Source organism: Ranitomeya variabilis, chromosome 4, assembly GCF_051348905.1.
Source record: "Ranitomeya variabilis isolate aRanVar5 chromosome 4, aRanVar5.hap1, whole genome shotgun sequence".
Classification (NCBI taxonomy): domain Eukaryota; kingdom Metazoa; phylum Chordata; class Amphibia; order Anura; family Dendrobatidae; genus Ranitomeya; species Ranitomeya variabilis.
In genome coordinates this window covers 604,068,230-604,084,554 of record NC_135235.1, presented here as the reverse complement: position 1 = coordinate 604,084,554, position 16,325 = coordinate 604,068,230, and the positions used below count along the sequence as shown (strand labels likewise).

The following is a 16,325-nucleotide window of genomic DNA, read 5'->3' as shown; positions in this document are numbered from 1 at the left end:
AGAATCATGGAAATAGACAATTTTGATCACTTTGGCCAACGATCATTTGAAAATTATACACAAACTATTATCTAAGTGACCGATGGCTGCCTATTCTCTACCAAAAATGTGATCTGACGAGTTGTGACTATCTGAAACTACACATGTATGGCATGAATTCAACAGGCGATTGATCAGTTGTGTTTTGGCTGATCATAGTTTTATGTCTATGTCCAGCTTAAGATGTCTACTGTTGATGGTTATACTGATACGTAAGAGGCAGGAGAAGTCACAGAGGTGTCTGAGGAGAACATGAGGACCATCTCTGGTATAGATTGGTGGAGTATTCCCCACAATAAAACCTATTGCGGATTAACATGTGGGCCACCACTAACTCATTGTATATCCGTGTTCTATCTTCACAGTGACTACTTACCTTTTTATGATGCAAGCTCATGGGATGATCATCCGGGAGAACATACGGACGATGGGAGTCCAGATGTATGAACAAGTGGTGCGTGGAGCTTACGCGTTGAGGAACAACAGCTGCATTAATGACACAGGTTTGTGTGCCAATTCCTGCAGTAACACGTTGACCACAATAACCTGCAATCCTGCATGACCTGTATAGTTTGCAGTTTCCTGCAGCGACCTATGTGTAACAGTGTGCACACCACATCCACAGGCAGTTATTGGGCTAGAAATGAGGCTTGGCAGTAAATATTAGACGTTTTAGGTTACATCATAGAGACACTACTGTGGGCAAGTCCACCATATGTACCAGATATCACCAGGTACGTCACATGCTTCGAAGCATTTGTGACGCCCGGGAGACCGAGGTACCCAGCACCAGATCAATGAGGTCCGTCTCTTGAGGGGGATGTCACTAGTGGCTTGACCCGGTGCTGTGGCCTCAGGCGATGCACAGTGTAAGGGATATCATGAAGGAACAGACACTTACTTGATCAGCAGCAGGTCCTCTCAGCTGTGATGACTCCGATCCTGGATTGATGGCTATTGTCCAAATGAAAGACTGAGGCGCTGGAACGTTTAACCAGTTTACTTCAACAAAAAGGGATTTGTGACCAACACTGTCACCGGAGTCTGTATAAGAACTCTGAAATTACTTTGACCCTGTCAGGATTTCCACCTCTTATTATGCGCAGTTTCTGTATGGCCCTGCTGCTGTTTGTGAACTGGCTGCTGGCCCAATCTGTCTCTTCTATGCTCTGGTTCGACGGACAACCCGAGTCCTTTTTGTCTGCTTACCCCCTCTGGGAGTACCGCTGAACTCTGTGTCTGTTGCTGCGTCTTACCCTAGTGAAGCTGATATCACCTCACGTCCTTCCGGTTGCTGTATTATATATAATGAATATAGCCACGGATCCGGTATCCGTCTCTGCACCTATTATGGGTAGTGATTATTGCTACCCGGTTCTCACACTGTCCTTTTTCTCTATTCCTCTTTTCCTACTATGGGTATTACGGGCCTATAATCCGTCATAGGGCTGTTAGGAGTTCAGTTATACGACCTCTCACTTTCAGCTCCTCAGCCCAACTGCCAGTCCTTTTCTCAGACCAGAATAGATCAAGGGGAGTCTCTGGAGCTCCCCCTTCTGGTCGGAGATGGTAGTGCAGTCTTGCTATTTTAGTATTTGTATTTAGTGTCAATAACTATTTTTGTGGCAAATACCCCTAGGGGCGCCACATTCCCCCTTAGTTAAGAACAGTACTCCGGGACTGTGGGATGATAACATTTTGAAATAACAATTGATATGTACAGAGTCTTAAAAATAAAAAATTACAAAAACCACTCAAAGAAACAAAAAAAAATGGAATTCTGTAAAAAGTCACTTCAAATAGCGTCCATTAATACAGTTCTATCCTTGAAGGTAGGAAGCAAAGTTCACAAAGCAGTCTTTCCGGGCTTTGATTTAGTATTTCCGGGCTGATAAAAAGTTCAAGAATATGCAAGAAGTTCATACAGGTAAGTCTCTGTAGGTACTGGGCTTAAACGTTACAGAATGATAACAATGACTATAGTCTTATAGTTGGTAATCCGCATACCTGGCCGGTAATTGACCCTGGGTACTACGCTGGGATCTACGTAATAGTGGTGTCTCTTTATGTGGTGTACTTCTGTCTACTGCGGATATAGTATCTGCCCTCTCTGCTAAAGATAATTCCACCACTATGGGGTTGGCAAGTCCACCGTGAATGGGATCACTCTGATCAGGAATCTGTTCTTCCTGACCTGGAACCTCTTGTAGTACGGGGTCAGCCTCTTCCTGTCTTGGGACTTCTAATATTGGGTTCGGTGTTGGATAAAAGGCCACCATGGGAACCACTACTGCACCATGGTATGTTAGTAGGGTTTTGGGAAAATCTCCTATACAGGTGTGATACATTTCCTCCTCTTTTTCCTTTACTGGTTGAACCTGTATAGGTTGAATAACTTCTGATTCTGGCTCTACAACTTCTGGTTCTTTCAACGTTTCCGGACATAATTTAAGATTGTCTCTTGACACTAGTACAGATGTTAAACCTCCATTTTTGCTAATGAGACACATTTTAGGATTATCCATTCTTGTTGGTAAAACTGTGTAGGGTACAGCTTCCCACTGATTATCCAGTTTATTGGTTCGACGATTCCTCTTGAGTACTTGGTCACCCGGTCTTAATGGAGTTGCTAGAGCATTCTGGTTGAAAGTTCGCTCTTGTCTTTCTCTGGTTTGCTGGAGGCTTCTTTCCACACTCTCTTGTACTTGGCGATACTGCTTTTGTCGTACAACATCACAATTGGAGTCTTGAACTTCTGCGTCTGGTTTCAGAATTCCCATTTCTAGATCGATTGGCAATTGGCCGGGTCTTGCACGCATAAGATAAGCTGGGGTGCAGTTGCTAGAGCTCACCGGGACATGATTATACAGATCCACCAAGTCAGGCAATTTCTCTGGCCATTGATTCCTTTCCGTTTCAGGTAAAGTCTTTAGTAGGTCTATCACAATATGGTTCATCTTCTCACATAAGCCGTTTGTTTGCGGATGATAGGCCGTCGTCCGGATCTTTTTGCAACCATACATATTACAGAATTCTCTGAAGATCTCTGATTCAAAGGCTGTACCCTGGTCAGTGAGAACCTGTTCCGGATATCCATGGGGTCTACAAAAGTACGTTTGGAACGCTTTGGCTGCTGTTTTTGCAGTCAGATCTTTTACAGGTACTACTACCAAGAAGCGCGAATAATGGTCCACGATGGTCAAGGCATAGACGAACCCGGACCGGCTCGGTGTCAACTTCACGTGGTCCATGGCTACCAGTTCAAGTGGTTGTTTGGTGATTATAGGCTGCAGTGGTGCTCTTTGGCTCTTTTGATCGTTCCTTCTGAGGTTGCACGGGCCACAGTTTCTACACCACTGTTCGATTGATTTTCTCATCCCGACCCAATAAAATCTTTCTCTCAGAAGTACTTCTAGCTTTTTCCAACCAAAGTGACCAGCACCATTGTGGTAAGCCTCGAGAACCATCCTCACATCTTGTTTAGGCACGATAATCTGCCAAACCAATTCATGTGTTTTCGGATTGGTATATCTTCTACAGAGTTTCCCTTGATACAGGAACATTTTGCCTCTCTTTCCAGAGTTGATGCGTCTCTTCTGGGGCATCCTCATCGGGATATGCACTTTGCTCAGTCAACAGTTCTTTCACCAACTTCACAGCCGGATTGCTATCTTGGGTGTCAGCCCATCTATGGTGTGCTAACGGATTAAAATTAACTTCTTGTTGTTTCTGATAGGTACTTGACTGACGATGTTTTGCCTTGGGCTGATGGAAGGCTGGTAGTTCAATTTCTTCAAGCTCCCCCGTTCCTTCTTCTACATCTCTCAAGTGTGGCATCCGGGATAGGGCATCGGCATTTCCATTCTTGCGACCTGCTCGATACTTGATCATGAAGTTGTAATTAGATAACCGGGCTATCCATCGCTGTTCTAACGCACCTAATTTAGCTGTGTCTAGGTGGGTCAATGGATTGTTGTCAGTATAGACAATAAATTCTGCACCGGTCAAATAGTGTTTGAAATGTTCAGTCACAGCCCAAACTACTGCCAGTAGCTCCAATTTGAAGGAACTATAATTTTCTGAATTTCTTTCAGTAGGCCGGAGTTTTCTACTTGCAAAGGCGATGACTTTCTCCCGACCTTCTTGCTTTTGTGACAGCACCGCTCCCAATCCCACATTACTGGCATCGGTGTAGAGGATGAAAGGTTGATGGTAATCCGGGTACGCCAGAACTTCTTCTCCGGTTAGTGCCTTCTTTAGTTGTTCAAAGGAGTCTTCTCTTTCGTCGCCCCACCGAAAAGGAGGGTTTCGGTTTGAAGGTTTCTTCGTCTGCCCTATCAAAGCATCTTGCAAGGGCGCTGCCAATTTGGTAAATCCTTTTATAAATCTACGATAGTAACCCACTAATCCCAAGAATTGCCTCACTTCTTTTGCGTTGGTAGGTCTTGGCCAATCCCTTATGGCAGTTATTTTCTCGGGATCCGGTGCTACTCCCTCCGAACTCACGATGTGCCCTAAGTATTGTACCTTTGGCTTGAGAAAGTGACATTTGGATGGTTTGATTTTCATACCATACTTGGATAAGGCTTCGAACACCTCTGCCAGGTCTGTAAAGTGCTGTTCGTAAGTCTTTGAGTAGACGATCACATCATCTAGGTACAGGAGGACGGTCTCGAAGTTCTTATGTCCGAGGCAGCATTCCATCAGCCGCTGGAAAGTACCGGATGCGTTGCAGAGTCCGAACGGCATGCGATTAAATTCGCTTAGACCCATTGGTGTGGTGAATGCCGTTTTTTCTTTATCCCTCTCAGCCACAGGGACTTGCCAATACCCGCTTGTTAAGTCTAAGGTGGAAAAATAATTAGCAGATTTCAAAGCAGTCAAGGACTCTTCTATCCTAGGCAAGGGATAGGCGTCTTTATGGGTGATGTTATTAATCCGCCGGTAGTCTACGCACATTCTCATGGTTCCGTCCTTTTTTTTGACAATCACCAGAGGGGCCGCTGTTGTGAATTTGGATTCTGGGCTCCCCCGGTGGCCGCTTGTGGAATTGGACTTGTCATCCTCTTTCCTGTTTCACCTGATTCCATCAGTAGTGGGTGTCGCTATTTAAGCTCATTTCTCTGGTGGTTTCTTGCCGGTCAACAATGTTATCTGATGCCTCTCAGTGCTTGTTCCTGCTTCTAGACTACTACTAGATAAGTTGGACTTTTGTCCATGTTTTGTTTTGCCTATTTGTTCCAGTTCACAGCTGAAGTTTTGTTACTGTGTCTGGAAAGCTCTCGTTGATCAGGGATTGCTACTCTGGCGTTATGAGTTAATGCCAGAGTTTAAGGTAATCTCTGGATGGTGTTTTGTTAGTGTTTTTCTGCTGACCATGAAAGTATACTATCTGTCTTCTGCTATCTAGTAAGCGGACCTCAAATTTGCTAAGACTATTTTCCTGCTGCGTTTGTTGTTTCATCTGAACTCACCGTCATTATATGTGGGGGGCTACTGTCTTCTTTGGAATATTTCTCTAGAGGTGAGCCAGGTCTTATATTTCCCTCTGCTAGCTATTTAGGTCTTAGGCCAGAGCTGGGCATCTAGCGTTAAATAGGAAATGCTACCTGGCTATTTCTAGTTGCGCGGCAGGCTTAGTTCATGGTCAGTATAGTTCCATCTTCCGAGAGCTTGTCCCTCTATAGGCTTGCTATGATCTCTGCCTGCAGAGATCATGACAGTTTGACCGGCCCTAAAGTGTTAAAGACCCAGGTTGAGAAAGGAGAGTTATAAGAAGTCTGCTGAAATTTTTTTTTTTTTTTTTTTCCTCCAGTCTGCCTTGCTGCAGTCTTTTCTCTCTCTCTCCTCCTAATCTCTGTATGCTCTGTGTGCACCTGACAATAATGGATCTCCAGAGTGTAACTGCGGGTTTGAATAATCTCATCACGAAAGTACAAAATTTACAAGATTTTGTGGTACATGCTCCGGTATCTGAGCCGAGAATTCCTTTGCCGGAGTTCTTCACAGGGAATAGAGCTAGCTTCCAGAATTTCCGAAATAATTGTAAGCTTTATTTGTCCCTGAAGTCTCGTTCAGCTGGAGACCCTGCTCAGCAGGTTAGGATTGTGATTTCCTTGCTCAGGGGTGACCCTCAAGATTGGGCCTTCTCATTGCCAGCAGGGGATCCTGCGTTACGCGATGTGGATGCGTTTTTTCTGGCCTTGGGCTTGCTTTATGAGGAACCTCATTTGGAACTTCAGGCAGAAAAAACTTTGATGGCACTATCTCAGGGGCAAGACGAAGCTGAAGTTTTCTGCCAAAAATTCCGTAAATGGTCTGTGCTTACTCAGTGGAATGAGTGCGCCTTGGCGGCAACTTTCAGAGAAGGTCTCTCTGATGCCGTTAAGGATGTTATGGTGGGGTTCCCTTTGCCTGCAGGTCTGAATGAGTCCATGACAATGGCTATTCAGATTGATAGGCGTCTGCGGGAGCGCAAACCGGTGCACCATCTGGCGGTGTCTATGGAAAAGACGCCAGAAAGTATGCAGTGTGATAGAATTCTGTCCAGGAGCGAGCGACAGAATTTTAGACGGAAGAATGGATTGTGTTTCTATTGTGGGGATTCTACTCATGTTATATCAGCATGCTCTAGGCGTACAAAGAAGCTTGATAAGTCTGTTTCCATTAGCACCATTCAGTCTAAGTTTATTTTGTCTGTAACCCTGATTTGCTCTTTGTCATCCATTGCCACGGACGCCTATGTTGACTCTGGCGCCGCTCTGAGTCTTATGGATTGGTCCTTTGCCAATCGTTGTGGTTTTGATTTAGAGCCTTTGGAGACTCTTATTCCTCTGAAGGGGATTGACTCCACCCCATTGGCTAATAATAAACCACAATACTGGACACAAGTAACCATGCGTATCAATCCGGATCACCAGGAGATTATTCGTTTCCTGGTGCTGTATAATTTACATGACGATTTGGTACTGGGATTGCCATGGTTGCAGTCTCACAACCCAGTCTTGGACTGGAGAGCAATGTCTGTGTTGAGCTGGGGATGTAAGGGTATTCATGGGGACGTACCTTTGGTTTCTATTTCGTCGTCCATTCCCTCTGAAGTCCCTGAGTTCCTCTCTGATTATCAAGACGTCTTTGACGAACCCAAGCTTGGGTCGTTACCTCCGCACCGTGAGTGCGATTGTGCCATAGATTTGATACCGGGTTGTAAATATCCAAAGGGTCGTTTGTTTAATTTGTCTGTGCCGGAACATGCTGCTATGCGGGAATATATAAAGGAGTCTTTGGAAAAGGGACATATTCGTCCATCTTCTTCTCCCTTGGGAGCTGGGTTTTTCTTTGTCTCAAAAAAAGACGGCTCTTTGAGACCATGTATTGATTATCGGCTTCTGAATAAGATCACTGTTAAGTATCAATACCCATTGCCATTGCTTACTGATTTGTTTGCTCGTATAGAGGGTGCTAAGTGGTTCTCTAAAATTGATCTTCGTGGGGCGTATAATTTGGTGCGGATCAGGCAGGGGGATGAGTGGAAGACCGCATTTAATACGCCCGAGGGCCACTTTGAGTATTTGGTCATGCCTTTTGGTCTTTCTAATGCCCCTTCAGTTTTCCAGTCTTTTATGCATGATATTTTCCGCGATTTTCTGGATAAATTTATGATAATATATCTGGATGATATTCTGATTTTTTCTGATGACTGGGACTCTCATGTCCAGCAGGTCAGGAGAGTTTTTCAGGTTCTGCGGTCTAATTCTTTATGTGTGAAGGGGTCTAAGTGCGTTTTTGGGGTCCAGAAAATTTCCTTTTTGGGGTATATTTTTTCTCCCTCTTCCATTGAGATGGATCCCGTCAAGGTGCAAGCTATTTGTGACTGGACTCAGCCCTCCTCTCTTAAGGGTCTTCAGAGATTTTTGGGCTTTGCCAACTTTTACCGCCGATTTATTGCTGGTTTTTCGGATGTCGTTAAACCACTGACTGATTTGACCAGACAAGGCGCTGATGTTGCTAATTGGTCCCCTCATGCTGTAGAGGCCTTTCAGGAGCTTAAGCGCCGTTTTGCCTCTGCCCCTGTGTTGCGTCAGCCTGATGTGAATCTGCCTTTTCAGGTTGAGGTTGACGCTTCGGAGATCGGAGCTGGGGCAGTGTTGTCGCAGAAAGGTTCCGACTGCTCCGTCATTAGGCCTTGTGCCTTCTTTTCTCGCAAATTTTCGCCCGCAGAGCGGAATTATGATGTTGGGAATCGGGAGCTTTTGGCCATGAAGTGGGCGTTTGAGGAGTGGCGCCATTGGCTCGAGGGGGCTAGACATCAGGTGGTGGTATTGACTGACCACAAAAATTTGATTTATCTTGAGACTGCCAGACGCCTGAATCCTAGACAGGCGCGCTGGTCTTTATTTTTTTCTCGCTTTAATTTTGTGGTGTCATACCTACCGGGTTCTAAGAATGTTAAGGCAGATGCCCTTTCTAGGAGTTTTGACCCGGACTCTCCTGGTAATTCTGAACCCACAGGTATCCTTAGGGAGGGAGTAATTTTGTCGGCCGTTTCTCCTGATCTGCGGCGGTCCTTGCAAGAGTTTCAGGCGGATAGACCGGATCGTTGTCCGCCTGATAGACTGTTTGTTCCGGATGATTGGACCAGCAGAGTCATCTCTGAGGTACATTCTTCTGCATTGGCAGGTCATCCCGGAATTTTTGGTACCAGGGATTTGGTGGCAAGATCCTTCTGGTGGCCTTCTCTGTCACGAGATGTGCGAGTCTTTGTGCAGTCATGTGACGTTTGTGCTCGGGCCAAGTCTTGTAGTTCTCGGGCTAGCGGACTGCTGTTGCCCTTGCCTATTCCTAAGAGGCCTTGGACACACATCTCGATGGATTTTATTTCAGATCTGCCTGTTTCCCAGAAGATGTCTGTCATCTGGGTGGTCTGTGACCGTTTCTCTAAAATGGTCCATTTGGTTCCTCTGCCCAAGTTGCCTTCTTCTTCTGAGTTGGTTCCTCTGTTTTTTCAGAATGTTGTCCGATTGCACGGTATTCCTGAGAATATTGTTTCTGACAGAGGTACCCAATTTGTGTCTAGATTTTGGCGGGCATTCTGTGCTAGGATGGGCATAGATTTGTCTTTTTCGTCTGCTTTTCACCCTCAGACTAATGGCCAGACCGAGCGGACTAATCAGACCCTTGAGACATATCTGAGGTGTTTTGTCTCTGCTGACCAGGATGATTGGGTTGCTTTTTTGCCATTGGCAGAGTTCGCCCTCAATAATCGGGCCAGTTCTTCCACCTTGGTGTCCCCGTTTTTCTGTAATTCGGGGTTTCACCCTCGATTTTCCTCCGGTCAGGTGGAATCCTCGGATTGTCCTGGAGTGGATGCGGTGGTAGAGAGATTGCATCACATTTGGGGGCAGGTTATGGACAATTTGAAGTTGTCCCAGGAGAAGACTCAGCGTTTTGCCAACCGTCATCGTCGTGTTGGTTCTCGGCTTTGTGTTGGAGATTTAGTGTGGTTGTCTTCTCGTTTTGTCCCTATGAGGGTCTCTTCTCCTAAGTTTAAACCTCGGTTCATCGGCCCTTATAGAATATTGGAGATTCTTAATCCTGTTTCTTTCCGTTTGGACCTCCCTGCGTCCTTTTCCATTCATAACGTTTTTCATCGGTCGTTATTGCGCAGGTATGAGGTACCTGTTGTACCTTCAGTTGAGCCTCCTGCTCCGGTGTTGGTTGAGGGTGAGTTGGAGTACGTTGTGGAGAAAATTTTGGACTCTCGTGTTTCCAGACGGAAACTCCAGTATCTGGTCAACTGGAAGGGTTACGGCCAGGAGGATAATTCTTGGGTCAATGCATCTGATGTTCATGCTTCTGATCTTGTTCGTGCCTTCCATAGGGCTCATCCTGGTCGCCCTGGTGGATCTGGTGAGGGTTCGGTGCCCCCTCCTTGAGGGGGGGGTACTGTTGTGAATTTGGATTCTGGGCTCCCCCGGTGGCCGCTTGTGGAATTGGACTTGTCATCCTCTTTCCTGTTTCACCTGATTCCATCAGTAGTGGGTGTCGCTATTTAAGCTCATTTCTCTGGTGGTTTCTTGCCGGTCAACAATGTTATCTGATGCCTCTCAGTGCTTGTTCCTGCTTCTAGACTACTACTAGATAAGTTGGACTTTTGTCCATGTTTTGTTTTGCCTATTTGTTCCAGTTCACAGCTGAAGTTTTGTTACTGTGTCTGGAAAGCTCTCGTTGATCAGGGATTGCTACTCTGGCGTTATGAGTTAATGCCAGAGTTTAAGGTAATCTCTGGATGGTGTTTTGTTAGTGTTTTTCTGCTGACCATGAAAGTATACTATCTGTCTTCTGCTATCTAGTAAGCGGACCTCAAATTTGCTAAGACTATTTTCCTGCTGCGTTTGTTGTTTCATCTGAACTCACCGTCATTATATGTGGGGGGCTACTGTCTTCTTTGGAATATTTCTCTAGAGGTGAGCCAGGTCTTATATTTCCCTCTGCTAGCTATTTAGGTCTTAGGCCAGAGCTGGGCATCTAGCGTTAAATAGGAAATGCTACCTGGCTATTTCTAGTTGCGCGGCAGGCTTAGTTCATGGTCAGTATAGTTCCATCTTCCGAGAGCTTGTCCCTCTATAGGCTTGCTATGATCTCTGCCTGCAGAGATCATGACAGGCCGCCCAAGGGCTACAACTATCTCTTATTACCCCGGCCTGTTTCATCTCTCTCAACATGTCCTTCGCGCATTGATAGTGAGCGGGCGGTATGGGTCTATATCTTTCTTTTATCGGGGGATGGTCACCGGTGGGGATTGTATGTTCTGTTGTGGATTCTGTTTGCGGGCTCCCTCTGGTGGTTACTGCTGGTACTGGGTGACTTTGGTGGGTTGCGGCCTTTTGTTTCCATCTGTCCATCAGAGGCTGGTTGTTTCCTATTTTACCTGGCCTCTCTGTCATTTCCCTTGCCGGCTATCAATGTGTTCAGATGTGCTCTGTCTGGTTCCTGCCTACCTGCTCCCAGATCTTTCAGGATAAGCTAAGTGCTGATTTTCAGTTGTTTGGTTTTTTGTCCAGCTTGCTTAGAATGTCTCTTTGTTAGCTGGTTGCTCTAGTGGACTGAGGTTCTCCCCATGTGCCATGAGTTGGCACATGGGTTCTTGTAATCTCAGGATGGTTTTTTTGATTAGGGTTTTTTGCTGACCGCTCAGTCCCCTTTTGTGTCATTCTGCTTTCTAGTTTTCAGCAGGCCTCTATTTGCTATAGCTATATACATCATCTCTATGTGTGTGCCTTCCTCTCATTTCACCGTCAATACATGTGGGGGGCAACTATATCTTTGGGGTTAATTCCTCTGGAGGCAAGTAAGGTCTTTGTTTTCTCTGCAGTACTAGTTAGCTCTTAGGCTGGTGCGTGGCGTCTAGAACCAACGTAGGCACGCTCCCTGGCTATCTCTAGTTGCGTTTGTCAGGCGTAGGGCAGCGGTCAGCCCAGGTTCCATCACCCTAGAGCTCGTCCGATATTTATTATACCTTGCTTATCCTGTGCTATCCCTAGCCATTGGGGATTCATGACAGTATAGCCGGCCCACAAAGTGTTAATTGTTTGGGCTGAAGCAGGAGAAAAAGAAGTCTTCAAGGAAATTTTTTTTTTTTTCCCTTCAGAGTTTTGCTGCCTAGCCCTTAATTGCTGTCTAGCTGCTTCTTACCTCCTCTTAACCCTTGAATGGCTCTGATCTTAGCTGTTTATCATGGATGTCCAGAGTTTGGCTTCCAGCCTGAGTAATCTCGCGGCAAAGGTTCAAAACATACAGGATTTCGTTGTTCACACTCCCATGTCTGAACCTAGAATTCCTATTCCAGAGTTTTTTTCTGGAGATAGATCTACCTTCCTGAATTTCAGGAACAATTGTAAATTGTTTCTCTCTTTGAAATCTCGCTCCTCTGGAGACCCTGCTCAACAGGTCAGGATTGTTATATCGTTCCTACGGGGCGACCCTCAGAATTGGGCATTTGCATTGGCACCAGGGGATCCTGCATTGCTCAGTGTGGATGCGTTTTTTCTGGCATTGGGATTGCTCTATGAGGAACCTAACCTAGAGATTCAGGCTGAAAAGGCTTTATTAGCCCTCTCTCAGGGGCAGGATGAAGCGGAAATATATTGTCAGAAATTTCGGAAATGGTCGGTGCTTACTCAGTGGAATGAGTGCGCCCTGGCTGCAAACTTCAGAAATGGTCTTTCTGAGGCCATTAAGGATATTATGGTGGGGTTCCCTGCGCCTACAGGTCTGAATGAGTCTATGGCTATGGCCATTCAGATTGATCGGCGTTTACGGGAGCGCAAACCCGTGCACCAGTTGGCGGTGTCTTCTGAACAGGCACCTGAGACTATGCAATGTGATAGAATTCAGTCCAGAAGTGAACGGCAAAATTATAGGCGGAAAAATGGTTTGTGTTTTTATTGTGGTGATTCAGCTCATGTTATATCAGCATGCTCTAAACGCACAAAAAGGGTTGATAAATCTTTTGCCATTGATACTCTGCAGTCTAAGTTCATTTTGTCTGTGACTCTGATTTTTTCACTGTCTTCCATTTCCGTCGATGCCTATGTGGATTCAGGCGCTGCCCTGAGTCTTATGGATTGGTCATTTGCTAAACGCTGCGGTTTTAGTCTAGAGCCTCTGGAAGTTCCTATTCCTCTGAAAGGAATTGATTCTACACCATTGGCTATGAATAAACCGCAGTATTGGACACAAGTGACCATGCGCATGACTCCCGTTCATCAGGAGGTGATTCGCTTCCTTGTACTGTATAATTTACATGATGTACTAGTGCTTGGTCTGCCATGGTTACAAACTCATAATCCTGTCCTGGACTGGAAAACAATGTCTGTGCTAAGCTGGGGATGTCACGGGGTTCATGATAATGCACCTCCGATTTCTATAGCTTCATCTACTCCTTCGGAGATCCCTGCGTTTTTGTCGGATTATAGGGATGTTTTTGAGGAGCCTAAGCTCAATTCGCTCCCTCCCCATAGAGAGTGTGACTGTGCTATAGAATTGATTCCTGGCAGTAGGTTCCCTAAGGGTCGTTTATTTAATCTGTCACTGCCAGAGCATACTGCTATGCGGAATTATATTAAGGAGTCCTTGGAAAAGGGACATATTCGTCCATCTTCGTCCCCTCTGGGAGCAGGTTTTTTTTTCGTGGCTAAAAAAGATGGTTCCCTGAGGCCTTGTATAGATTATCGCCTTCTGAATAAGATTACAGTCAAATACCAGTATCCATTGCCATTATTTACTGATTTGTTTGCTCGCATTAAGGGGGCTAGGTGGTTCACTAAGATAGATCTTCGTGGTGCGTATAATCTGGTGCGGATAAAACAGGGTGATGAGTGGAAAACCGCATTTAATACGCCTGAGGGCCATTTTGAGTATTTGGTAATGCCTTTTGGACTCTCCAATGCTCCGTCAGTCTTTCAGTCCTTTATGCACAATATTTTCCGTGAATATCTGGATAAGTTTATGATTGTGTATTTGGATGATATTTTGGTGTTTTCTGATGACTGGGAGTCTCATGTTCTACAGGTCAGGAAGGTGTTTCAAGTTTTGCGGGCCAATTCTCTGTTTGTGAAGGGCTCAAAGTGTCTCTTCGGAGTCCAGAAGATTTCTTTTTTGGGGTACATTTTTTCTCCTTCTACTATTGAGATGGATCCCGTTAAGGTTCAGGCTATTTGTGACTGGACACAACCTACATCTGTTAAGAGCCTTCAGAAGTTCTTGGGGTTTGCTAATTTTTATCGTCGGTTCATTGCTAATTTTTCCAGTATTGTTAAACCTTTGACTGATTTGACTAAAAAGGGTGCTGATGTTGCTGATTGGTCTCCTGCGGCCGTGGAGGCCTTTCGGGAACTTAAGCGCTGGTTTTCTTCTGCTCCTGTGTTGTGTCAACCAGATGTTTCACTTCCTTTCCAGGTGGAGGTTGATGCTTCCGAGATTGGAGCGGGGGCGGTTTTGTCACAGAGAAGTTCTAATGGCTCGGTGATGAAGCCATGTGCTTTCTTCTCTAGAAAATTATCGCCCGCCGAGCGCAATTATGATGTGGGTAATCGGGAGCTTTTGGCCATGAAGTGGGCATTTGAGGAGTGGCGTCATTGGCTTGGGGGTGCTAAACATCGCGTGGTGGTCTTGACTGATCACAAGAATCTCATTTACCTTGAGTCTGCCAGGCGTTTGAATCCTAGACAGGCTCGTTGGTCGTTATTTTTTTCTCGTTTCAATTTCGTGGTTTCATACCTGCCAGGTTCAAAGAATGTGAAGGCAGATGCTCTTTCCAGGAGTTTTGTGCCTGACTCTCCTGGAGACACTGGGCCTGCTGGTATCCTTAGGGATGGGGTAATATTGTCCGCCGTATCCCCAGACTTGCGACGCGCATTGCAGGAGTTTCAGGTGGATAAACCGGATCGATGTCCACCAGAAAGACTGTTTGTTCCGGATGATTGGACCAGTAGAGTCATCTCCGAGGTCCATTCTTCTGTGTTGGCTGGTCATCCTGGAATATTTGGTACAAGAGATTTGGTGGCCAGGTCTTTTTGGTGGCCTTCCTTGTCTAGGGATGTGCGTACCTTTGTGCAGTCTTGTGAAGTGTGTGCTCGAGCTAAGCCTTGCTGTTCACGGGCTAGTGGGTTGTTGTTATCCTTGCCCATCCCGAAGAGGCCTTGGACGCACATTTCCATGGATTTTATTTCTGATCTCCCGGTTTCACAGAAAATGTCCGTTATCTGGGTTGTGTGTGACCGCTTTTCTAAGATGGTTCATTTGGTGCCCTTGCCTAAGTTACCCTCCTCCTCTGAGTTGGTTCCTTTGTTTTTTCAGAACGTGGTTCGTTTGCATGGGATTCCGGAGAATATCGTTTCTGACAGGGGATCCCAGTTTGTGTCTAGATTTTGGCGGACGTTTTGTGCCAAGATGGGCATTGATTTGTCTTTCTCGTCTGCATTCCATCCTCAGACGAATGGCCAGACGGAGCGAACTAATCAGACCTTGGAAACTTATTTGAGGTGTTTTGTTTCTGCTGATCAGGATGACTGGGTTGCTTTTTTGCCACTGGCCGAATTTGCTCTTAATAATCGGGCTAGTTCGGCCACGTTGGTCTCTCCTTTTTTTTGTAATTCGGGGTTTCATCCTCGTTTTTCCTCTGGTCAGGTGGAGTCTTCGGATTGTCCTGGAGTGGACGTGGTGGTGGACAGGCTACATCACATTTGGAATCAGGTGGTGGACAATTTGAAGTTATCTCAGGAGAAGACTCAGCAGTTTGCTAATCGCCGTCGCCGCGTGGGTCCCCGACTTCTTGTTGGGGACTTGGTGTGGTTGTCTTCTCGTTTTGTCCCTATGAAGGTCTCTTCTCCTAAGTTCAAGCCTCGGTTTATCGGTCCTTATAGGATCTCGGAGATTCTTAACCCTGTATCTTTCCGTTTGGATCTCCCAGCATCGTTCGCTATTCATAATGTGTTCCATCGGTCGTTGTTGCGGAGGTATGAGGTGCCTGTTGTTCCTTCGGTCGAGCCTCCTGCTCCGGTGCTGGTGGAGGGAGAATTGGAGTATGTTGTTGAAAAGATCTTGGATTCTCGTGTTTCCAGACGCAGACTCCAGTATTTGGTTAAGTGGAAGGGTTATGGTCAGGAGGACAATTCCTGGGTGGTCGCCTCCGATGTTCATGCGACTGATTTGGTCCGCGCCTTCCATAGAGCTCACCCTGATCGCCCTGGGGGTTCTCGTGAGGGTTCGGTGACCCCTCCTCAAGGGGGGGGTACTGTTGTGGATTCTGTTTGCGGGCTCCCTCTGGTGGTTACTGCTGGTACTGGGTGACTTTGGTGGGTTGCGGCCTTTGGTTTCCATCTGTCCATCAGAGGCTGGTTGTTTCCTATTTTACCTGGCCTCTCTGTCATTTCCCTTGCCGGCTATCAATGTGTTCAGATGTGCTCTGTCTGGTTCCTGCCTACCTGCTCCCAGATCTTTCAGGATAAGCTAAGTGCTGATTTTCAGTTGTTTGGTTTTTTGTCCAGCTTGCTTAGAATGTCTCTTTGTTAGCTGGTTGCTCTAGTGGACTGAGGTTCTCCCCATGTGCCATGAGTTGGCACATGGGTTCTTGTAATCTCAGGATGGTTTTTTTGATTAGGGTTTTTTGCTGACCGCTCAGTCCCCTTTTGTGTCATTCTGCTTTCTAGTTTTCAGCGGGCCTCTATTTGCTATAGCTATATACATCATCTCTATGTTACATAGTTACATAGTTATTGAGGTTG

General features: G+C 45.9%; 1 protein-coding gene across 1 annotated transcript in view; it reads left to right on the top strand.

The window, feature by feature from the left end:
- Nucleotides 1–16,325, top strand: part of B4GALT5 (beta-1,4-galactosyltransferase 5) — a 103,092-nt gene that overhangs the window by 59,105 nt on the left and 27,662 nt on the right. The window contains 1 exon segment of the mRNA XM_077253305.1: nucleotides 405–542. Coding sequence (XP_077109420.1) covers nucleotides 405–542 — 138 coding nt within the window.